At 38.8% G+C, this 25,783-nt stretch overlaps 2 protein-coding genes across 2 annotated transcripts in view; both read left to right on the top strand.

Annotated features, from left to right (window-relative positions):
• The window catches only part of rps23 (ribosomal protein S23), a 162,040-nt gene that overhangs the window by 65,291 nt on the left and 70,966 nt on the right, over window positions 1-25,783 (top strand). The gene's annotated exons all lie outside the window — the stretch shown is intronic.
• The window catches only part of dennd6aa (DENN/MADD domain containing 6Aa), a 60,811-nt gene that overhangs the window by 23,645 nt on the left and 11,383 nt on the right, over window positions 1-25,783 (top strand). The window contains exons 5-12 of the mRNA XM_067998767.1: window positions 3,397-3,477; window positions 11,928-12,033; window positions 13,019-13,098; window positions 15,267-15,329; window positions 17,502-17,557; window positions 22,819-22,941; window positions 24,240-24,335; window positions 24,502-24,596. Of these exons, the coding sequence (XP_067854868.1) occupies window positions 3,397-3,477; window positions 11,928-12,033; window positions 13,019-13,098; window positions 15,267-15,329; window positions 17,502-17,557; window positions 22,819-22,941; window positions 24,240-24,335; window positions 24,502-24,596 (700 nt within the window). The remainder of the gene's footprint in view (window positions 1-3,396; window positions 3,478-11,927; window positions 12,034-13,018; window positions 13,099-15,266; window positions 15,330-17,501; window positions 17,558-22,818; window positions 22,942-24,239; window positions 24,336-24,501; window positions 24,597-25,783) is intronic.

Raw genomic sequence — 25,783 nt, 5'->3', positions numbered from 1 at the left:
ACAGCGAAAGAAAGCTCATTCAATCCTGAATGTATATTTGGGGGCTCTGCTTTATTGGGTAAATTCTATCCTTTTCTTCCCATTCTCGACCTCTTTCATTGTCATAAAGTGCACACCACCAGAAGTATGAAACATATTTTATGCTATCTATGAACTGTGACATGTATGTTTTACTGACAACATGTCAGTAGTGGTTTCTTTTATACGCTCTAAAGTCTCAACAGTGACATCTTAATGTAAGCTTTAATAGTGATAAGCTGTGTAGTTAATAAAACTTTTATATGACCTGTAATTTTATAACTAACAGCGGAACTTGGTTTCAAGCAATGAGAATTCCTACTTGTGCTTCAACAACAAGTTGGTCTCTCATTAGGTGGAATTTTCTCCAATTAACTGTGACTGGGGGCAGGGAGGCATTCCAGCCTACATTTTAAAGGATGTCAGCCTCCTACTTGCCCTCCTTTTCCTTTTAATAAGAACATGCTCTCCCCTGTCTGGGTATCACTATGTCTAGTATTTGGCACCCAGCTGCCATACTATGCAGATGCAATTTACTGTACAGTCTATGGTTAAAGGTTCCTTTTAAAGAGATGGAATGTCACTTAACTGTGGCAACTGAGTGTTAATTGATATCTAGTTTCATCTAATATATATTGGCTAAGTTATTTTTGAGTTGGTTATGATCTAACCTGGAGCTTTATTCCAGTCTTAGTAGGCTCTGCTGTGAGTGCAGATAAGCTACTTCATTTTATGCTACTCATTCCTAGTAAGACAGTGCCCAGATAGTAATGTCCATTTAATACCAGAGGCATGGCAAGAGCTGCCAAAATCCAATACAAAATGTAAAGCCAGCAGAAAAGCAAGTACCACCAAATGGTACTTCCATCGTGGCATATTGTATCCTTTTGGGGAGACAGCAAATGTAGGCTGCTACATATTTTGATATCATTTCTAGTAACCAATGACTGACTCAGCACCAGTGTGATGCTCCATATTCACTGGACATAGGGGAAAAGATCAAGATGTATAAATGCACAAATTATGAGATGGCTTGAGGGTTGGAAACATGACTGGCTTTTTCATTACAGTGGACTTTTTTTTTTCTCCTTCCCTCTTGTCATTTTCATTTTTAAAATTATTTTTGTAGATGAGTCTCTGTATTTGAAGCTAAAGGTTTGTTTCCTTTTTCTGTGGATCTACACATGAATTTTGTACAGGATCAAAATTACAGCTGCACTCTGTAAGGTGCAGTCATATGTGTGACCAGCAGAACTGATAACACTTCAATAAATTCACTTATGTGGATTCACTGCCAGGAATTGGCATTTATCTGACACCCTGGGTATGAGGGACATTGGAATGATATGTGGAATGAAGATAACATCATAAATTCACCTTCACTTCACATTGGAGATCCTCTAGTCTGGCAGTGGTATGAATCCTATACTATCCTATAGTGTCCAACTGTGTTAGATTCATCTGCCAAGAGTAGTTGGTCTCTTCCATAGATTCATGGTGCAGCTATTTTACAGATTGTCATGTTCTGCTAGTGTCAGACACTGGAATTTTCTGAGACCATATCTGTTAGCACTATAGAGTACCTTTATAGTTTTGGAATGCACATTTTGACTGGATGTTTCTTCTTGTTTTAAATATTTGCTTGTCTATTCTTTTCATAAGTTGTGTACAGCTTATAGCGTTCCTGGTTTAATTGATAAAACGCCATGAGACAAAAAATTTTTTGGCATTAATGAAACTTGGCAAACTGAAAATTGGAAACCCTGAAAACAGCATGTAGCCTTTGTTACTCTGTGCTGTTAGAAGATGCTGTAGCATGGCTCAACGTGGTATGGCAGTGATCCCTTGCTGCATTTACCTTGGTTCAACCAATCAGGGTTGCACGTGTTTTTTTTTCAGCATAAGTTTGATTTGAGAGGAGCGGTATGGAGACTGAATGCCATAGTTATTTCCACAGTAAGTTAGCCATTCAGATTGAGTCCAAGCTATCCTTTGGTGCTGCTTTTGCTCCTAACCTGTAGAGGAAGGTGTTTTGTAAGCAACATGGTATCTAAGGAACAGAGCACCAGCAGGTGAGAAACTTGAGATCTGTTATTTCAACAAAAAAAAATTAACAAAGTACTAATAAAACTCTGATTCAGTTGAAGTCTTACTGAGAGACAACTAAAAATGTCAAGTTAGATATAAAAAAAATCACTAAAAATGAGGAGAGAAACCTGAAAATACACTGAAGACTACAAACCCTAGTTCAAGAGATTTTGCTGAATATGTTGCATATATGATTTCTTGCAATTTATTTGGCACCATGAACTGAAGATTAAATGAGAAAAATTAGTTGTGCAGTGTCAATCTAGGGAGACTTGCCCTGTACTACTTATTTCTTGATCAAACAGTCAAGACACGGCCCCTGCAGGGAATTATGACACTTGTCCTTGTAAAGGTTTTAAATGCCTTTTTGAGCCATGTTGATTAAAATTCTACCTTTTCCACTCAACCTATAGGGAAGCACTTTACCCAATGGCCTGGTTGCTCTTGGGAAGTCACTGAATAGGAAAACTTCAGATGTGAGCCTGCATCCTATGATTTATTGGGAGTCCTCCAGAATTTCTGGTTTTCAGAGGCATATCAGTTTAGTCAGAAATGCAATTTTCCACAAAGTGTTCTGATAACATTCTGCAGTATTCTTGAGGTCCGTCTTGCGGCATTGTAATGTTTCTCCATGCATGGTAGTGTTTTGCTCTCTGGTGACTTAATTGTGGCTGGTGAGTGTATGTTCCAGGTTAACTTAATTAACTGCAAAATACTGCCCTAAGATCTATTGTTAGCATCAGTATTTACTCTGGGGAATATATGTAACCTGGGGCCATTCCTGGTGTGAAGCCTGTTGCAATTAAATCAAAGTAAAAGAAAATATCACTGCCACTTTTAATTTTACAAAGTGAATTTTCTCACAACAGCATTCCGTTGAGAATAATCATCATTGAATGTTGTTTGAACGATTGTTTGAATAACATATAGTTACCCTTTAGATGAGAGGTTGTCATCACATGTTGATTTCCAACATGCTGTATGATAGGATGTAGATATGTACCAATCACTGCTGCACTGTTGCAGGGAAGTGCTTCTCCCACAGAGAGGGGGGAAAGAAAGGAAGTTATCCTGGTTCTGCATAGGAAAAAGTCTTGTAGCAGCTTTCTTGCTTGGCCCCTCAGATCCGGAATGTGAGTGGCACAGCAAGATTATCGGGAAAGGGAAGGAAGACAAAGAAATGAATTGTTTATGTCCAAGCAGCTGGAATAATTTGCTTTTTTTAAAACAAGAGTTTCTCAATAGTTCTTGCTATAAGCTCATTCTCCTAATGTCTTTTTGTTTTCACAGAAAGATTCTGCCCATTACTATGGATATGTTTATTTTAGACAAGTTCGTGACAAAACCTTAAAAAGAGGCTACTTTCAAAAGGTAAAAGTTTCCTCCAGCTTGCGTGTTTTTCCCTTTAGCTCATAAAAAGTCACTTGACTTTAATTGAACTCACATTTTGCAAGGGTATGTTTTGCAGGCCAAGGTCATTGTACAATAATCAGTTGTAACTTACTTTTGTCTTTTTTGTACAATTTTGTGATGGAAGTTCCATAGTTTTTATCTTTTGATCAGAAGTTCATCTGACTGACGACATCATCCTGCTGGAAGTTCCTGTATGAAGTGTTTATTCGAACAATTTGAGTTAACTGAGTTTGTAGTACCTTGGTCTCATTGGTACACTTCATAATAAGTGTACATTAAATATTTAGGAAAACGTCAGCAGTGATGAACCAATTTTTGATTTTGTAGATTAACAGTTCTAAAAGAAAAGGTTAATAATAAAAATAACTGTTCAGCCCAAAGCTCCAATGCAAACAACTGCAAGCATTAAAGAAAGGAAGAAAGAACTTGCATTTATATAATACCTTTCACATTCTCTGGACTTCCCAAAGTGCTACACAGCCAATGAATGACTTTAGAAGTGTGGTTCCTGTTGGCAGGCAAGAGTGGCAATCCATGTTGCACACAACAAGGCCCCTCAAAGAACAAATGAGGCGTGTCAGTCGAAGGATGAAAGTTGGCCAAAACATTGTGAGAACTCCCCTGTTCTAATTTGAATAGTCCCTTGGAGTCTTTATGTCCAGCTGAACAGGCAACTGAGGCTTTGGTTTAACATCTCAGCTGAAAGAGAGCACCTCCAATATGCATCAGTACTATGGGGCTTGAATCAACAACCTTAAGACTCAACTGGAGTGCTACCACTAAGCCAAGCTGATGCTTAGTGTGTCATGAACAATATGGGAGTAATTTTACCAGCCTGTTGTATAGGCAGGGAGCCAGTCCCACTTTCAATGCATATTTAATGTTTGGAAACATGCTGCCTACAGTTTTGACACTGTTAATTTTAATGGTCAGTAAATTGTGAGCATTGCATGCCCATATTTCCGATATGCACTGTCAGCGAGCGATTCTCCCTGCCTGCAGCTTGGATTTGTAAAATTATCTCACATAATTCTGCCTTGATGCAAACTAATCAGAATAAAGTGGAAAGGTTTTATTTGGGAATGGCTTTGAATTTTGAAACTGATCGAGGTCTAAAGATGGCACAGTGTTGTGAGAACATTGGTCTCCTACAATATTACTTCCCAGTGCTGTCCAGAAAGAAGGCGGCATACTATAGAGGCATGATGCTGCTTGTAGAGGGAAAATTGGCAAGAAAACCAACCTAATCCGTTCTGTTGCACCTTGTCATGACCACTTAAAAGAACAACATTTGCAGAGCTCTTGGAGTTTGGTTGCCTGTCTATCCTTTCTGCTCTGAAATGATGCAGGGAAGTCATTTATTTTTTTTAAGTGACTTGCTCCCAATTTGATCTTAATCCATTTTTACTTCAACTTTGCTTTTGATTTTATTTTTCCTCTTAAAAAAAAAAATTAATATTCAACAATTCTCCAAATGGGGTGTGATTGGGGATTAGAAAATCACATCAGCCATATGATTGTCTTAACGTTAAGGTGACCGATATTCTATGTCTGGAAGGAGAATACCCCCAAATTAGGGGTGACCAGATAACAAATATGTTGTGAAGTGGAACAATATTAATCAAAAGCACCTCCCTGACAGTATTCAGGATAAACAGACCTACCAAATATGAAAAATGAATTCCTGAATGTTTGGTATTGCACAACACATAAAATGGCAAGAGTGTATTTCATCCAAATGTCCAGGCCTGGTCTGAATAAAAAGACGAGATGTTGAGAGGAGATAAAATTATAACTTTTTTTAAAAATTTCCTTTCAGAATTTTTTTCAAAGTTGTTCAAACAGGGGAGGAGTTTGATGATAAAGTATGCCACTGTCCAATAGAAAACTGATTTACTTGGCTGCTATTGCATATTTTCTGTTTTTAAAAAGTTTTCATTTGCTGTGTATGTCAAGATACAAGTTCCAAAGTCCAACTGTTTTAAATAACACCAAGAAGGGAGGTAATCATTGCATTTATTAAATTCCCTTTTACCTCTAAATATCTGCATTCTACCAAACTTCAGATCTGAATTATTTATTCAAGGGATATTTTGCCTACAAAGGATTTACAATACAGGTAGAAATTGAGTGCTGACTTGGTACACTGTACTGCATCAATCACAGCTGAAAAAGCAGTTATAAATTATACTTGTTGCAGATCATCCTTTTGAGAAGGAACCTGGAGTGAGTGAAACCTAATTAGTTTTAATGTGCTGTCACATGAATATGTAGTGCTTTGTGTTGTCTGAATGTATTATTAATTCTGACAAGGTTAATAGGACACAGCAATCAGGCTTAACATGTGATGGTTAAAGTACTTGTACGCAAGTTACTTACTGATAAATGTGCTGAAATATTTGTGTTACAAGATTTCTATGGTTTCTGTATTAATGAAGAAACCAGTGCAAGTTTGTAAGTGTTTAAGTTTCATAAAATATTTTCTCATCATAGTGCTGAACTCAATGCATCCTTTGAAATAGGAGAGAAGTGAATAGACTGCAGCCTGCACCACTACTCTCAGTCAATACGAAACAAACTAATCCAAATGTCCAGATTTTTACATATTAAGTATCTGTTTTGCCTCAGTCTCAAACCCACAATCACAGTCGTGCCAGTTAAGTTGACAAACATGCAATAGTTGAACGTAGACAATAATGATAGGAATACACTGGTCACTTAACTGCGCAATATGTGGAGTTCAGTAGTGGCTGTATTGTTAGATATTCATTAGGATGGGCATCCTGTAGCAAATTCTTACTTTCAACATTTTAAATGCGAATTTAGCAAAGGCAACAAGTGCCAAATACAAAACAAAAACCAAAATACTATACATGCTGGAAATCTGAAAAAAAAACAAAGTACTGGCAACAGTCAGCAGGTCAGGCAGCACCTTAACATTACCTGCAATCTGATTATTAAAATGCATGAGTTGAAGTGTTTGAGCCACAGTTCTTTCATGGAACTTATTTCGTTCATGTATTTTAACATAATTTCCCAGGTAAAGTAAACAAACAGAAATTAAAAGGTTAATCTACTGTTGTTATTGATCATCTTAATGGAATATCAATAGCATACCCTGCCACGTTGAATGAGAAAATATTTCCCTGAAATTTGCTGGGCATAATGTAAATGTAGAGTTTCTTGATGTGAAGAAAGGAGCCAGACCCAGGATGAAGAAGTACGGGTGCATTTATATTGCACCAGTGCCACCAGGTTCCTGAAGCACAGGTCTTGAAAATCTGCTGAAAACAAGTCCTGGTAGTTTTACATCTAGGTTACAGTTGGTTACGCAGGACCCACTCGTAGAAATTGGCAACACTAGCACGGGTCCTGCGCAACATAAAAGCACATTAAAAGTGTTACTGAAAACCACTGACTCTTTTTATTCGTTCATGGGATGTGGGCGTCACTGGCAAGGCCAGCATTTATTGCCCTTCCCTAATTGCCCTTGAGAAGGTGGTGGTGAACCGCCTTCTTGAAACGCTGCAGTCCGTGTGGTGAAGGTTCTCCCCACAGTGCTGTTAGGAAGGGAGTTACAGGATTTTGACCCAGTGACGATGAAGGAATGGCGATATATTTCGAAGTCGGGATGGTGTGCAACTTGGAGGGGAACGTGCAGGTGGTGTTGTTCACATGTGCCTGCTGCCCTTGTCCTTCTAGGTGGTTAAGCTCGTGGGTTTGGGAGGTGCTGTCGAAAAAGCCTTGGCGAGTTGCTGCAGTGCATCCTGTGGATGGTACACACTGCAGCCACGGTGCGCCAGTGGTGAAGGGAGTGAATGTTTAGGGTGGTGGATGGGGTGCCGATCAAGTGGGCTGCTTTGTCCTGGATGGTGTCGAGCTTCTTGTGTTGTTGGAGCTGCACTCATCCAGGCAAGTGGAGAGTATTTCATCACACTCCTGACTTGTGCCTTGTAGATGGTAGAAAGGCTTTGGGGAGTCAGGAGGTGAGTCACTTGCCGCAGAATACCCAGCCTCTGACCTGCTCTTGTAGCCACAGTATTTATATGGCTGGTCCAGTTAAGTTTCTGGTCAATGGTGATCCCCAGGATGTTGATGGTGGGGGATTCGGCGATGGTAATGCCATTGAATGTCAAGGGGAGGTGGTTAGACTCTCTCTTGTTGGAGATGGTCATTGCCTGGCACTTGTCTGGCGCGAATGTTACTTGCCACTTATTAGCCCAAGCCTGGATGTTGTCCAGGTCTCGCTGCATGCGGGCTCGGACTGTTTCATTATCTGAGGGGTTGCGAATGGAACTGAACACTGTGCAACCATCAGCAAACATCCCCCATTTCTGACCTTATGATGGAGGGAAGGTCATTGAAGAAGCAGCTGGGCCTCGGACACTGCCCTGAGGAACTCCTGCAGCAATGTCCTGGGGCTGAGATGATTGGCCTTCAACAACCACTACCATCTTCCTTTGTGCTAGGTATGACTCCAGCCACTGGAGAGTTTTCCCCCTGATTCCCATTGACTTCAATTTTACTAGGGCTCCTTGGTGCCACACTTGGTCAAATGCTACCTTGATATCAAGGGCAATCACTCTCACCTCACTTCCTGGAATTCAGCTCTTTTGTCCATGTTTGGACCAAGGCTGTAATGAGGTCAGGAGCCGAGTGGTCCCGGCGGAACCCAAACTGAGCATCGGTGAGCAGGTTATTGGTGAGTAAGTGCCGCTTGATTGCACTGTCGACGACACCTTCCATCACTTTGATGATTGAGAGTCGACTGATGGGGTGGTAGTTAGCCAGATTGGATTTGCCCTTTTTGTGGACAGGTCATACCTGGGCCATTTTCCACATTGTTGGGTAGATGCCAGTGTTGTCGCCGTACTGGAACAGTTTGGCTAGAGGCGCGGCTAGTTCTGGAGCACAAGTCTTCAGCACTACAGCTGGGATGTTGTCGGGGCCCATGGCCTTATGTCAAACCATTGGAAATGAGGCCTTACTGAAATTCCTATTTGACTTATAAAAGTAGTGGACATGGTATTTCACATTAAGATGAAAATGACCAAACCACAGTGCAAATTTTACATTAACTTGAAATTTCTCTATGACTTATGATGTTGACATAGTGAATGCTTTGGAGTAAGTTTGAAGCAATTTAATTTAGCCTCTATCGAATTAAGGATCATGTTTTTCTCCTTTCCAAGCCCCTCTTAACTGTTATTTTTCTGAAATTTTAAATAAGTCAATTGGAATCTCAATTTTTTGTTTTTATTGTTGAGGATAGACATATCACATGAGCAAACGATGAAAAATTATAAAAATAAAATACACTTTTGCTCTATAGCTTCATGATTTTACTTGAACAAAATTAGGTGTGTCCACACTTGAGAGGCCTGGGAATATGTTAGTTTGTGTGTGGCCTTGGAAAACTAAAGATGGAATTAGAGAGTGGTATTGCTTATGTTTAAATGCACACAGCAGCTTTTGGTCTCGAGAGTTGATTATGTCTCCAAATACCAAAAATAGGAATGAAATTAACAATTTGATAGAATCAAAGAAGGAGACCTTTCAGCCTGTCATTGCCTGTGCTGGCTCTTTGAAACAGCTGTCCAATTTAGTCCCACATTCCTGCTTTTTCCCCATCACCCTGCAAATAAGTAGTCTTCAAGTACATGTCCAATTGCCTTTTGAGAGTTCCTATGGAATCTGCTTCCACCATGCTTACAGGTGATGCATCTGGATCTTAACAACACTCCCTGTGAGAATATTTCCTCATTTTCCCTCTATTTCTTTTGCCAATTATTTTAAATCTATGACCTCTGGTTACCGACCCACTTGCCAGAGGAAACAGTTTCTCCCTACTTGCTTTATGAAAACCCCTCATAATTTTGAATACCTCTATTAGGTCTCCCCTTAACCTTCTCTGCTCTAAGGAAAACAATCCCAGCTTCTGCAGTCTCTCCACATAACTGAAATCCCTCATCCCTGGTATCATCCTGGTAAACCTGCTCTGTACCCTCTCCAAGGCCTAGATATCCTTCCTAAAGTGTAGTGTCCAGAATTATACACAATACTCCAGCTGAGGCCTAACCAGTGATTTGTAAAGGTTTAACGTGACTTCCTTGTTTTTGTATTCGGTACCCCTATTTACAAAGCCAAGTATCCCATACGCTTTCTTAGCTGCCTTATCAACTTGCCCTGCCACCTTAAAGATTTGTGAATATGCACCCCCAGGTCCCTCTGCTCTTGCTCCCCTCAAAAAAAGTACCATTTAGATTATACTGCCTCTCCATGTTGTTCCTCCCAAAGTGCATCACTTCACACTTATTTACATTAAATTTCACCTGCTATATGTCTGTCCATTTCACCAGTCTGTCTATGTCCTCCTCAAGTCTGCTACTATCCGCTATGTTGCCAAGTTTTGTATCATCTGCAAACTTCGAAATTGTACTCCCTATACCCAAATCTAGGTCTTTTATATTTATATATATTTATATAGGTATATATATATACCAAGAAAAGCAATGGTCCTAATACCGACCCCTGGGGGACCCCACTGCATACTTCTCTCCAGTCAGAAAAACATCCATTCACCGCTACTCTCTGCCTCCTATTCCGTTGCCGGTTACGTACCCAAATTACCACTGTCCCTTTAATCCCATGTGCTTCTGTTTTCCAAATAAGTCTGTAATGTGGTACTTCATCAGATGCCTTTTGAAAGTTCATATATACAACATCAGTGCACTACCTTCATCAACCCTCTCCTGTTACTTCATCAAAGAACTCAATCAAGTTCTCCGACATGATTTGCCTTTAACAAATCCGTGCTGGTTGTCCCTTATTAACCCATGCTTCTCCAAGTGAAAATTAATTTTGTCCTTGACAATGACCTGTCGTAATTTTCCCACCACTGACATTATTAGACTGATTGGCCTGTAGTTACCAGGTTTATCCCTCACCCCTTTTTTGAACAGGGGTGAAACATTTGCAACTTCTTTCCCTTCTGCAGTAATGTAGTGTTGCTGGATGAAACTGTTTGTACTTTCTTTCCCTATTGTTGCTACTACAGTCTAAAGATTTTTTTTTAGAATTTACCAAGTATGGTGGATTTTCACAGTAAACTGATGCAAGTCAGAAAGTTCCATTTCTAAAACTATACAATTCTTCCCGATACAGTTTTTTCTGTATTAGTAATGCCTTAAGTATACACACTCTGATATTTTCATTTCTTATCTTATAATGTAAAAATACATTTTAATGTCCATTATTTTAATGAAGATTGCATATGGCTCAAAGTAGATCAAGTCATGTAAATGTTCTATAAGTCGCTCATATAGCTATGTTTAAAGAGCACCTTTATTAGAGTTCTGTTAAGTACTGACAACCTGATCATAGTTTTTGCTTGTACCTTAATTTAAAAAGCATAATATACTTAAGGGCACAAAGGTGGTTTATATCAAAATATTTTAACCAGGTAGCAAAAATCCTATGGTCAAATATTTATTTTAAGTTTTTTTTAAGAACACTTTCAGGTCACTTCCTTTTTATATTAAGTGACTAAATCTGTTGCTTCCACATACCTCCTAGTGGCTGGTTACAGAGCAGCATTAGCAAAGGTTTGCTCAGTCAGGAAATGTGCTGTGTAACAGTTTACTGTTTTTGTGGGGGATCAAGAGAGGCTGGCTGGGGAGAATAAAATATTGATGAACTAGCAATTGAAGATTTTGACGTTTTTTTTAAAATCTTTTTTTAAATGTTTTAGTATACTTTCGGGGAAGAAAAGGGTAAGACGCACAAAAATTCAGTCTTGGTTTTTATGAATGGGACTTCAGCAAACAAAGCAAATAACAGCTTGTTCAATCCTTTGAGATTTTTGTCACCTAGCCTTTGTACAATACTTGATGTTTTAAATATTTTATGTAAACAATTTGCATACACTGACTGCAGCGGTTCAAGAAGGCGGCTCACCACCACCTTCTCAAGGGCAATTAGGGATGGGCAATAAATGCTGGCCTCGCCAGCGACGCCCACATCCCATGAAAAAATTTTTAAAAATATTCAGGTGGTTGTTCTAGAGGATATGGGTTGTGATTTCAATGTTCTAGAACAGGGAAGCATAAGAGAGGATCTGATAGAGGAGTTAAAGATGACAAGGGGTTTTGATAAGGTAAATTGGGAAAGAACAATTCCACAATCTTTCAAACATCCTTGGATATGGAACATGTACCAGAGAACTGGAGGGTTGCCAAGTTAACATCTCTGTTCAAGAAGGGAGAAAGTTTGGGAGCTGATGCATTTTTATTTATATTTCAAGCTTGGGTAATACCTGAAACCCAAGTTTGGTGAAAATTGATTTTCATCTTCAGTTTGAATTAAATGAAATCACTTATTTCTAGTAACAGTGGATTTTTCTCTTGCAGTCCGTGGTGCTGATCAGTAAACTTCCATATGTTAACTTTTTCCATTTCCTGCTGAAGTTGATTGCACCAGAATATTTTGACAAAAACGAGCCTTGTCTAGAAGCTGGTGAGTATCTTAAACTGTTTTTACACTGCAGCATGGGTTTTGGGAAAGCGAGTTCGCTGAGCCACTTTCCCACATTTAGTTTTATAATGTGCAGCCAACTTCTTGTAAACTGGCTGCACTGTAGGAACCCAACATTTCACACGTGAGCAGAGCTGACTATGATATTTTGGCCAGTATGGAGCAATAATGTTCCTATAAAGATAATAGAAAACTTTGTGATAACTATGACATCACCACTGAAATGAGTTACAGTGGTGGTAGCAGTGTGTTCCTAGGCCCAGTAAGATCAGTGGCAGCCAGTAATTGCTGCTGGTCTAAAGAAAATTGGTCAAGTTTACATTGCTGGCTGCGGTGAACTTATGCTGAGCGCGCTAGTGGCCAAAAAGCAATATAAAAGCAACTTGTAAATCTCTCTCCTCCCTCATTCTCCACTATTTCCAAGCTTAGCCCATTCTCCCCTGTAACCAGCTTCCCTGAGGTACAGAAGAATGGTGCTGGATGATTCACTTTCCTTCAACCCCATCAGAAAGCACTTAATTTCTAGTAATTGCTTCTCTTGAACACCCAGTTAAGATCCGAAGCTTTCACTGTACACCACTGTCAGCCAAGGAGTTGGAGGCGGGTTGGGACCTACGGCTGGCAAAGCTGGGAATAGTGGTGTCATTATATGCAGCCTTCATTGTATGTTTGTATGCTGATGCATCCAAATCCCAGGCCTGTGGACTTCCATAAGGTTTCCCAATTTAGTTGCACTTGTTGATTGGGATTTCAGTACTGTATTTGACAGCTGCTTTGGCTAGAACATTCTATTTTTACAATTAGTAATTAACTATAAAGGAAAATAAATCAGAGTCTGTTCTGCTAATGCAGAAATATATTGTTAATTTGTTTTGCACTATTAATGTTCAGATTTAATTATGGCATGAATATAAATTTTGTTGAAGTGATCAATCAATAACCATCTTTATTTTCCTGTTCTTTCCAGCTTGCAATGATTTAGATCGTTGGCCTGCACCAATCCCAGGAAGAACACTAAATCTTCCCACGATGGGGGTCGTCATAAAGGTACAATTTTTAAAAAACTGTTTAGTTTTAACCTCTGTTCAGTTGCACGAATATTAAATATAGTTTTACCATCAGGACCCCATTTTAAACTCAGACCAAAGTACAATTAAATCCTTTTGTTTCTTTTGAATATTTAAACTAAAGTCCTGATGATCTCATCTGGAAAATTTACTGACTTTGATAGTGTAAGACAGCTGATAATAGATACTGTAATGAGCACTTCAGCTGTACATATTGTAATTTACTATCTTTTTATATCATTTGGTTCAGCATTCTTTCCAAATCATTCCACTCCATTATGTCGTCAGTGCTCACTATTCAGACAAAAATTGGAGGAGATAAAGAAAAGGGTTATCAAACTTAATCTAATTTGTTTTAAATGATTGACTTTTCTCAGAGAAATGGGAGATGTGCTCACTGAGCCCCTTACCCATATATTTAACATCTCATATAGTCAGAAATTGTTCTCATGGGCTGGAGTGAGGCTAATGTTGTAACAATATTCAAAAACAGGCACTAAGCCAGAACTGAGAAATTATAGGCTCATTAGCTTGACTTTGGTTCTGGACAAGTTGGTTGAAGGGATCATTAGAGATACTAATCAGAGAAGGGGGCCATTAGATACTCTAAACAACACTTCTGGAATAGAAGGTCATGTCCTACCAACCTGGTTGAATTTTTCTGCGAAGACTACTAGGTTGGTGGATGAAGGTATCCCAGTTGACATAATTTACTTAGATTTTCATAAAGATTTTAAGAAGGTGCCACAAAAGGCAGTGCCACATCTGAGGCTTCTGATAGGACCCATGTGGGATTGGAGGGCAGATCCTGGTTTGGATAAAGAATTGCTTACATTCTTGTCGGCAGATGGTTATTATTAATGGTAGTGGTTCTGTCTGGGGACCAGCTACTAGTGGAGTCCTGCAGTGATCAGTGTTAGGGCCATTGCTCTTCACAATTTAATTAATGATCTAGATTATGGTTTTGAGGGAACTGTCTAAGTTTGAGGATGACACAAAGACCTATGCTGATGATAGAACCTTGGATGAGAAAAATGACTTAAACCTGAACTAGATGCGATGGGGGTGCGGGCCGGTGCCTGGCAGATGTCATTTAATATAAATAAAGGTGTTATGCACGTGGGTTGGGCTAATGTGTATACTGTACAGGACTCAACTAAAGTTTGTTGAGCGGGATTGAGACCTCGGTGTTAGTGTTTGCATCTCTAAAGGATCACAACAAGTGTCACAAGGCAACAATCCAATATAAAACAAAAAGCACTATGGTGTCCTTGTACAAGACGCTGGTTAGGCCTCGTTTATAATATTGTGTCCATTTCTCATGACCTCACATGGTGGTAATAACCCGGAAAAGATTCAGAGGAGAGCCACTAGATTGATAACTTGTTTAAAAGACCATAGTTTTCCCTAGGCTTCGAAAGCTGGGTCTTTTTACTCGGCAAAAGCATAGACTTTGGGGAGATTTGATTGAGGTATTTAAAATAATGAAGGGACAAGACTGTGTCCTTGTAGATAGACTATTTGAATTAGATAGGTTAGGTAGAATAAGGGGATGTGTGTGTAAGCTACATAAGAATAAAACTAGGTTAGATATAAGGAAGTTTGATTTTATTTTTCCTCAGAAGGTCTTTAGAACTAGTTGTCGGCTCATGCAGTGAGTGTAGATTCACTGCAATTGTTCAAAAGGGAGCTGAACGAGTTCCTGGCTGAGGCTGATATCACTGCTTACAAAAGGTAAGTGGGATGTTGGATGATGTACCTCATGGTCACAGTGGTCTCCTGGAACTCGTTTTGATCACCTTCAGGAGGGTGGTCGGTGGAGAGGAATTTCCCAGAGTTTGTTTATTTCCCTGAATTGGCTAGGGTTTTTATTTAATCTTTTTTTGTCTCTTCCAGGAAATGACATGGTGGGTGGGGAAAATTGGGGTCATGATGCTTAGTTACCACATGACTTCATGTGACAGGCTTGATAGACCAGCTGTTTTTCTGCTGACAATCAATTTTGTACATGTACATGTCAAATAAATACAGATTCTCTTTTTTACAGTGAAATACTATTTCATTCCATGTAAAAGAAATTATGTAGTCCTTGGGTTTATAATCCATTCATCAGGAATTCGTGTCTTTTTTTTTTCTCATGGATAACAGGTTAGGATTCCTACTGGGCAAGACAAACCTGGTGCAACACAGATAATACAATCTGGAGTTGAGGTAAGGGCCATTTGGAGAACATAGTATTGCAGGATATTGGTTATAGTTCAGTATGCCAGAGGTTAGACCTTGAGGTCAGTAATGTACCACTTTTGTAGGGTTAAATAGTCTATCTGATGCCTTACTTCTAGTTACATTCAAAGTTTGTCACACTTGTTGGTGAAACCAACCCATTTATAATGTGGTGTGATTTGACTTTGGAAGGTAGAAAAATCTGGCCCGTGCTGCCCAAGCTCCTACTACTTGGTAACATTTCAAGCAATTTCATATGGCATTTCTCCTGCCATACTTAAAAAAAAAAAAAACAGAAAAAAATCATATGCACAAGTATGCTGCATGTTTGATAATTGTTTTTGCCAAGGGGTCCTTCAACAGGCATCAGGCCTCTAATCTATGCCCTGGACGCCAATAAAAAGCCCCACGAATTTAGCAGTGGGACCAACGCCTGCGCAAATTGGGTGCAGGCAGTCCTGAAAAATGGGTGCGAAGCATTCCAATTTCTACTGCATTGACTCCTTGGTGAGGTATATTTCCACGAGTGTCTGTTGCACTCCAGTTATGAACCTTGATGGTGGGTGTTATCAGGTTATTCAACTGTAAGTGGTATCAGTGTTTGGGGCCCCCAATGGTGGGAATGGAGGAGGTAAAAGGACAGGTGTTGCATCTCCTGCGCTCGCATGGGAAGGTGCCTTGGGAAGTAGAGCGGGTGTTGGGGGTAATGGAAGAGTGGACCACGGTGTCACGGATGGAGCGATCCCTTCAGAATGCTGAAAGGTATGGAGAGGGGAAGATGTGTTTGGTGGCATCAAACTCTCCTTCCAGGTGAAACAGTGATTTACTTGTACTTCTTTCAATTTAGTAAACTGTATTCACTGCTTATGATGCGGTCTCCTCGGGGGAGACCAAACCTAGATTGGGTGATTGCTTTACTGAACACCTCCATTCAGTCCGCAAGTATGACCCTGACCTTCCAGTCGCTTGCCATTTTAATTCTCCATCCTACTCCCACTCTGACCCCTCTGTCTTTGGCCTCCTACACTGTTCCAATGAAGCTCGATGAAAAGCACCTCATCTTTCGATTCGGCACTTTACAAGCTTCCAGACCCAACATTGATTTCAACAACTTCAGATCAAAACCACTGCTCCCGATTTTTTTTTTTTTTGGACAGCAGGTGCTGGTAATGGTTCTACTGTTGCCATTTACAGCTGCTCTCGGCCCAACTTTTGTTTCTTTACTTGTCCCATTACCACCCCCTTTGCCTTGCACTATCATCCCTTTTGTCATTTAATCATTCCTGCCTGTCACAGATCTTCTCTTTTTTGTTCTTCTGCCACTCTCCCCTTTCCCTGGCTCTGTACTTGCATAAAAACTGTTAAATCTTTACTGCTTCTTGTTCTGGCGAAAGATCATCGACCTGAAACGTTAACTCTGTTTCAATCTCCACAGATGCTGTCTGTCCTGCTGAGTATTTCCAGCATTTTCTGGTTTTATTTCAGATTTCCAGCATCTGCAGTATTTTGCTTTTATTATAGGTCCCAATGAAATTGTCTTAAGGTCAAGAAGGCAAGATGAGTGTCAAATGTTAATTTACAGCTGTTAATTCATGTAGTTTGTGATTATATTGACAGAAGCTCCACTTTTTGTAAATTCTGAATAGAGTAAATCCATATTCTAAATTACATTAAATCACTTTTTATGACTGTGTATATTGAAGTTGTGTCATCCTCCTATCCACTGCCAAGGGCTAACCCCAGTGGCAGCACTGTGATATAAATGTCTGCCATAATGTGTTCCACTAGTTGGCACACATGTGATGATGCATGGAATTCTAATATTGTAATGTCTCTACACTAAAAATACTGTAAGCCTACCACACACATTTAGAAGTTTACTGTTTGAGTTACTGTGATGTGAAAGAAATATTATGCACAAAATTACAAACATTCCAAATGTCTAAATTACATGTTTCTTTTGAGAAATTGTGCAGTTAACCAAGACTGCAGTGAGTTTTTTGAAATAGATGATTTTAGCAAATTATTGAGGGTAGCAAATTTAATTCAGCTCGCATGCCAGCAGGCTGTTCAACTTACTCTTATAACATGGATTCAGCGCCTGTTTTTAATGTGTTGAATTATATTCATGGTCATTTTTATTGTTCTTGGTTCTTTTAGACTGACACACAAGTCTCTCTTGCGCTCCCCACAATCCACGAAGTAGATTTATTCAGGTAAGCACCACGGTGTTATGTTAGATGAGGTGAGATTGATGTTAGGTGAGGTGAGATTAAAGCATTATGTTGAATTCCAGGGCACAATTTTCCTGCTGGTGTTAATTGTAAAAGGCTTAGGTGAAATGGAGATATGTTTAAAGAGGAAGAGAATCAGATCAGCAAGCCAAGAGGTACAGGAATGTGTGAGACAGTTGATATGCAAAGGATAGAGTGAGAGTGAATGAGGAATAATTAGTAAACCGAACAAGAAGAGTTCTGGTTGCGTGTGTATACATACTTGTGTATCTCCACAACGCTGTCTTTTTTTTGTCTGTCTAAAACTAGTCAGAAAGGCGAGTCATGCTGGGAGAGAATAGGAACCAATTTTAAAATGAAAACAAGTGAATTCTTTAGGAAGGTGATGGGTATGGGTTTCACTCACATTTACACCTATGTTGAGTTCCCAATCTCAGCTATTTGACATAAGAAACAGTGCGACGTGTATCCCTACGGGGAAGGAGGAGAAGAGATAAAGAATTACCCTCTAATTGAACTCATTTAAAGCAAATTTTAAATGGCACTGGCAGTAGCATGAGAGCAGACCACCTACCTGCCCTCCCTCTTAGCCACAAATTGTACATTCACAGGGAGACCAAAAAGGGATATGGGAAAGAATACCCTGAAAAGGAGCATCACCTGTGACAACAAAATAAAACCTTTGTACTATAAATACTTGATTGAAATTTTAAGCCGTTCCCCAGTCCCAAAGAAGTAATTTTTCAGCCCTAATTTTGTCCCAATGTAGTAAATTGCACATCTTCATTAGATACAAAATAAATAATATGATAAAATTTCATATTGTGTTTGAGAATGATGTAGTTAAGTCTGAAACAAGGGTCTTAAATTTAAACAAAGCCGATTACATAGGTATGAGGGGCAAGTTGGCTAAGGTAGATTGGGAAATTAAATTAAAAGATATGACAGTAGATAAACAATGGCGAACGTTTAAAAAAAAATTCATAATTCTCAACGAATATACATTCCCTTGAGGAATAAAAACTTCACAGGAAAAGTGATCCAACCGTGGCCAGCTAGAGAAGTTAAGGATAGTATTAGATTAAAAGAAGAGGCTTACAATGTTGCCAAAAAGAGTAGTAAGCCTGAGGATTGGGAGGGTTTTAGAAATCAGAAAAGGATGACCAAGAAATTGATAGAGGGAGAAAATTGAATATGATAGTAAACTAACAAGAAATATAAAAACAGATTGTAAGAGCTTCTGCAAGTATGTGAAAAGGAAGAGATTAGTGAAAGTAAACGCATGTCCTTGAGCGGCAGAGACAGGAAAAATTAAAATGGGGAATAAAGAAATGGCAGAAACATTAAACAAATATTTTATATCTGTCTTCACAGTAGAAGACATAAAATAGTGGGGAACCAAGGGCCGAATGAGAATGAGGTACTTAAAGTAATTAAGATTAATAAAGAAAAAGTACTGAAGAAATTAATGGGACTAAAAACCAACAAATCCCCTGTACCTGATGGCCGACATCCTAGGGTTTTAAAAGAGATGGCTGCAGAGATAGTGGAAGCATTGCTTTTGATCTTCCAGAATTCCCTAGATTCTAGAATAGTCCCTATGGATTGGAAGGTAGCAAATGTAACCCCGCTAATCAAGAAAGGAGAGAGGCCAGTTAGCCTGACATCAGTCGTAGGGAAAATGCTAGAATCTATTATCAAGGACGTAGTAACAGGACACTTAGCAAATCATAATATAATTAGGCGGAGTCAGCACTGTTTTATGAAAGGGAAATCATGTTTGACAAATCTATTAGAATTTTTTGAGGGTGTAACTAGCAGGGTAGATAAGGGGGAACCAGTGGATGTAGTATATTTGGATTTTCAAAAGGCATTTGATAAGGTGCCACACGAGAGGTTGTTACACAAGGTTAGGGCTCGTGGAATTGGGGGTAATATATTAGCATGGATTGAGGATTTGTTGACTAATAGGAAACAGAGATTAGGAATGGTGGGTTGTAACTAGTGGGGTGCCGTCAGGTTCAGTGCTTGGGCCCCAGCTGTTTACAGTATATATCAATGACTTAGATGAGGGGACCAAGTGTAATCTATCCAAGTTTGCTGACGATACATAGCTAGGTGGGAAAGTAAGGTGTGAGGAAACATAGAAAATAGGAGCAGAAGCAGCCATTCGAGCCTGCTCCACCATTCAATATGATCATGGCTGATCGTCTACCTCAATACCATATTCCCGCTCTCTCTCCATACCCCTTGATGCCTTTTGTGTCTAGAAATCTATCTAGCTCCTTAAATATATTCGGTGACTTGGCCCCCACAGCCTTCTGTAGTAGAGAATTCCACAGGTTCACCACCCTCAAGAAATTTTTCTTCATCTCAGTCCTAAACGCCATTTCCTGAGACTGTGACCCCCTCGTTCTGGACCCCCCAGCCAGAGGAAACATCCTCCCTGCATTCAGTCTGTCTAGCCTTGTCAGAATTTTATATGTTTCAATGTGATCCCCTCTCATTCTTCGAAACTCGAGTGAATACAGGCCAAGTCGACCCAATCTTTCATACAACAAAGGAGGACACAAACAGGCTGCTAAGGGATTTAGACAGGTTAAGTGAATAGGCGAGAAGGTGGCAGTTTGCACGAATCACAAAGTTAACATGCAGGTACATTAAGCAATTGGGAAGGCAAATGGTATGTTAGCCATTATTGCAAGGGGGTTGGAGTATAAGAGTACGGCAGTCTTGCTGCAATTATATAGGGCTCTGGTGAGACTACATCTGGAGTACAGCGAACAGTTTTCGCCTCCTTATCTAAGGAAGGATATACTTGCCTCAGAGGGCGTGCAACAAAGGTTCACTAGATTGATCCCTTGGATGAGAGGGTTGTCCTATGAGGAGAGATTGTGTAGAATGGGCCTATATTCTCTGGCGTTTAGAGGAATGAAAGGTGATCTCATTGAAACATATAAAATTCTTAGCGGGCTTGACAAGTTAGATGCTGTGAGGCTGTTCAGTATTCAAGACTGAAATCGATAGATTTTTTGACACTAAGGGAATCAAGGGATATGGGGATAGGGCGGGAAAGTGGAGTTAAGGTCAAAGATCAGTCATACTCTTATTGAATGGCGGAGCTGGCTCGAGGGGCTGTATGGCCTACTCCTGTTCTTATTTCTTATGTTCTTATAAATTGGAGTGTGCAGTGTAGCTTCCAGGAGATTTTTAAATGTCTTTTATGAATCAAATAGCAACTGTAATTGTTCCACGGCCTCCTTTTTTAATTACAACAACTAAATTGCCAGAGTTTTAGTCAACTTTTTTTTACACTGGTTTATTTAAATCTACAAAGTTTACAATTATGTTTCAATCCTCAACTAATGAACAATTGTTAAACCACAAAAGACCTTAGTTTGGGGCTTGAATTTGGATACATGCTGTGATTAAACCATGGCTAAGTTGAAGTACTCCCACAAATCCATCTGTGGAAAATCTAATCAGAAATCAGCATTTGTTAAACAAATTAAATAAAAGTTAAGATATACCTTGCAGTTTATCTTTTGTAATGTAGCTGTGAGTGTAACCAAACTCCATTTTAAACTAGAAAATTGATCCATTTATATTGTGGTTATGCTATATGCTGGTGTTCTAATATGACTATCTTGGCAATTTTAAGGTAGCACATTGATCATATAAAGGCTTTGAATCCTTGTGTTCCATTGTGTGCATAGTTTTCTTTTTAAAATTATTTCCTGCTCCTTCGCCTTCTCTATTTCCCATTGGGAGACACGGTCTTCTTGATGGCTACGGCTGATGCCAATCTGTTTTTCGACGGCTGCAGACTGTTCTGCTGATTTTTGTCATCTTTGCTTTCTACATTCCCTTAAAGGTGGATGATAGAACTTTGATATCATGGATACTACAAATCTTTTCAAGAGTGTTGTTGAATAATTATCAATTGCTATTCCCACTTACAAATATATAGTCTTGTTTTTTTAAAAAAATGGAAGTCCACCCACTCCAGAGAAGCAGCTGGGGTTGTGGAGTCTGCTTAATAAAAAGAAAGAATTTATGCACAAGTCATCTTTTGCGTTGTATGTCAAAGGCAGGACAAGTGTTGTAAGCAAGTGTCGTATTCTGATGCTAAGAGAAGGAAAGAAACTTCTGCTTATAAGTTATTTTTGTTCTGTAAGCTTCATTGAAGCTTCAACGAAGCATTAACTGTTAGGCACATATTCTGATACATTAATAATCATGAAATAATGCATAACACTTAACACTTTACCAAGTCTGATGCATCAATATCCCATAGCTAGAAAATGGTCCTACAGTGTGCCTGGCAGGTGAACAAAGACTGACATGCATATGGAGCCATCTTATTAAATGGAAACAACCAAGGCTTAATTCCATGCCCAAGATGTAAGGGAGGAAAAGGTTGCAAAAGCCGTGTACTTAACTTTTGTTTTGGTGCAAGAAGTGCTTTTTTCATTCTTAAATTTTCTTTTATATCTCTCCAATACTGGGGTTTAAGAAATGCCAGAAGACCTGAGCATTGTTAACATTGTCATTTCACTGAAAATCAAGGGCTACATTTTCCATCCATTTATTATGAGTGGACAGTAAATCTAGCCTCCGAACCTTTCCCAAAACTTGGGATTAACAGGTGAGGTAAGCCAAAACAATTCCCTTTAACATCAGACACAACTGATGACAAAGACCTGAAATAAAGTGAATTTGACTAGTCTCTGTCAACTAGCTGGTGGATGCAAGCGCATAGCAGAAGACTGCCTGTGACTTGGCATGATTGGGTTATCTTACCAAGAACGTAGAAGGAAGGTAGCTGTTTTTAAAAATCACTACTGATTCCCTGATGGCTCAGTCAGTAAAAACAGCTTGTGGTGTAGCTCTGAGCCATATGAACGAGGAAAAGTTTGATCCCTGGGCTGTGTTGAGTTAACTGATTTCAGTCAGGATTATGGTGGCATTGGCACAATTGGTTTCAGTCTGTCTGAACTGAGAGGCAAAAATCAGTCACTGTTCCTCTCTTTCTCTCAATCTTTTCTCAAACTTTTCCTCCAGTTTCACTTCTCTCACTCAACAGAAACTTCAACTCAGTGCTTCTCTTAAATGTGGCTCAAATCTCTTGCTTGGTATATTTAACCCACTGCAGTACCAGATTATCTCTAGAGCAAACTCTAAGTACTATGACAAGGATGGCATCACACACTGTCGTAATGGTTTTTAACTTTCATTTGCAGATGTTTTTGTCCAATCTTCTTCCATATTCAGATGCTGTGGGAGCTTGTGTTACTCGGAGAACCTCTTGTTGTTATGGCACCATCGCCTGCTGAGTCATCTGAAACTGTTCTGGCCTTGGTTTGGTAAAGGAGTTGTTTTGTAAATAAAACCTTACAGATAATATATTAGCCCTTCACTATAATGTATTGTGTGCCTTTTCAATACATTTAACAGATGATCTATTGCCCTCGCTATAATGCAAATTTTGTATTGCTCCTGACAGAGAGGAGGCAGTATAGTATATTCATGCCCTCAAAGTAATCGCACTTTATTCTATTTTAAACCATTTGAAAAAAGTCTTCAATCAAATATCTTATACTGTATCATTAAGAATGAAAAATTCCTAGCAATGGTCACATGTATACAGTGTGCTATGATACAGTAAAAATGTTAACTATATTCATTGCTGTAGATGGCTGCATTAAATGAAATTTTAATTTAAATCAAAGCTTAAATTTCATCATACAGAATTTGTGATGCAATTAGGAAAGTTTAAACTTTCCAAGCACTTTTCCAAACAACTATGTCAGATCATATTGTAAGTCTGCCCTGTTCAGTAAGACTCTTCTGTTGTATGTGTATGTGGTGGGGGATGGGGAGTTTAAATGTGCAAAGTGTACCATTTTGACTTTATTTAGATCTTTAAATTTTGGTCATTTCTGTTTTTAATTATGCCATATAATTTTAGATACTACATGAATGCAATTGCAGAGGAGTTGGTGCTGAATGGAATAATGCATGATTTTATGCTTCTGGAACTGAGCTTAAGGTTTAGTTCAAATAAATTGAAAAATAGATTTAAGAAATGTTTTTTTATACTTATGAAAATAGGAAAAATCGACCCTCCTAAAGAAACTGATTACAAATTTCACTTTAAAATACAATTTGGAGCATCTGCAATGGCTCAAACCGACTCATCTAAGTAATCATTCACCAATCTATGTTCGGGAGAGAGGGAAGGACAATTTAAAACTGTAACTTAGAGTACAAAAGTAAAGCACACATTACAAAATTTACTATTTTTCGTAAATCATGTTTGCATTCTCTTCAACTAGATGAACTTCAAATTTTTTTTAATGGTTATAAAAGAAAATTACTTCTGGTTTCAATTTAGTTAATAACATAATTTTAGAGAATCTATTTAAAGTACTACGGAAATGTTTAATTCTAACCTGTCACAAGTTACTTTGCAGTTATCGAACTGCTATTCAGTAATGATCAACAATTTGTTGAAATTTCAACAACAGAAGCAGTTCTTTTGTTTTTATCCCTGCAGTTATGTACACTGATATTACAGTGAAAAATAGTTCTATGTAGAATTAACTGACGTAAATGTGCTTCTAAGTCGATCATTTGGTGGTCTCACTCTTTATATTCACAGCTGCCTTTCACCATTAAAATACTGCAGTGATTTCAGGCCATACTTTACTATCCATGACAGTGAATTTAAAGAGTACACCACCCGAACACAGGCCCCGTGAGTGCAATTTCCTGTAAATTTCAGCATATTTTTTCACATATATTTGAGTGCAACTTTTAAACATTCCTAGTGCATGAATATTCAGTGCTAACAACTTGCATAACTTCATGCTTTTGTTACGTTAAAAAAATGTGTGTCCTTTTTGCTCCTTCCTGTTATATAGACCATCTGTCATTCTTGGAGTGACCAACCCTTTCTTTGCCAAAACATTACAACACTGGCCCCACATTATCCGAATAGGCGACATGAAGCCAGCAGGTAAATTTGATAGAATATTAGTATTTTGACAAATCTCTATTAAGAGTTCACTTTTCAGAAATAATTTCATCAATATTGACCTGAATTTCATTTTAAAACAGTTTATATTTTTAGTCTGATTTTTAAATTTTCCCATACCATGCACTCTTGCTTTTGGTGAGGATAACACCTCTCATCATTTTCCTCCTGTTTCCACAATTGGGTCTCCCATGCAACATACCATGCACAGCTGAGATGGTGGGTGGCCGGGTAATTTGTTTCCATGTATCTGCCAATGTCACTCAGAAATTGGCCACTGGAAGATTGGGAGCTGTGTCGGGGATCTCAGAAGTATAGGAGATTACCAGGCATAGACTTGTGCTTCACCACTCCACTCCAGAGTACAAGACAAGTTTTTACCAAAAATGCATCTTCTTCCCTCTTCCTGCCTTCTCCCACCACCCAGTGGAAAAACAGCTGGCCTTTGTTTGATGCTTCCTTATAGTGACGTAGCTGAGATGTGCATCCTAACCCCCTCATTGGTACTCTGTGGTGCCATTTGGGCATCATGCAGTCCTTATAGCTACACTATTAATATATTGTACTTTGAACTAAATGATAAAGAAAATATTTAAAACTTTTTTTATATATATATATAGTGATTGTGTGTGTGTTTTATACTGGTGTAATTGGTGTACTAATCATTAGAGAAAGTAGTGCATAGTCTTTTATATCTGCTTTGTATAAAAAATCATTCACATTTTCCCATTTTAATTTATTTTTATGGAAGCATGCTATATTAAGTATGTAATTGTTCCAGTTGCCTTGTGTGTAAAGGCACCACCTGGTGTAGTACTAAGCTATACAGATCTGAAGTTCCCAGGTTCCATTCCTGGTCAGTGCTGATGTCACAATTTTCAGGTTTTTAATATTTTATTGGGTTCAGTGAAACCAGTCATTCCTTTGTAGACCTACGTTCCCTACAATCCAGACTGCACCTGTTTGCCCATTATCTACATAGAGTTCAAAACAGAGAACTCTCTCTATGTACACCAGATACTGAATTATCGTACATACCACCACGTGAATCCTCCTCTCTTTATGAAGATGCACTGAAAAGTACTGTTTCGAGACGAGGCACAGCTGCAGAACAAAGATGTGTTTATTTATACAAAATACATAAATGAATTGTATACAGTTTTCACAGT

Source organism: Heptranchias perlo, chromosome 17 (assembly GCF_035084215.1).
Source record: "Heptranchias perlo isolate sHepPer1 chromosome 17, sHepPer1.hap1, whole genome shotgun sequence".
NCBI lineage: Eukaryota > Metazoa > Chordata > Chondrichthyes > Hexanchiformes > Hexanchidae > Heptranchias > Heptranchias perlo.
The sequence above is the reverse complement of the archived record's forward strand: the minus strand, read 5'-3'. Positions and strand labels throughout refer to the sequence as shown.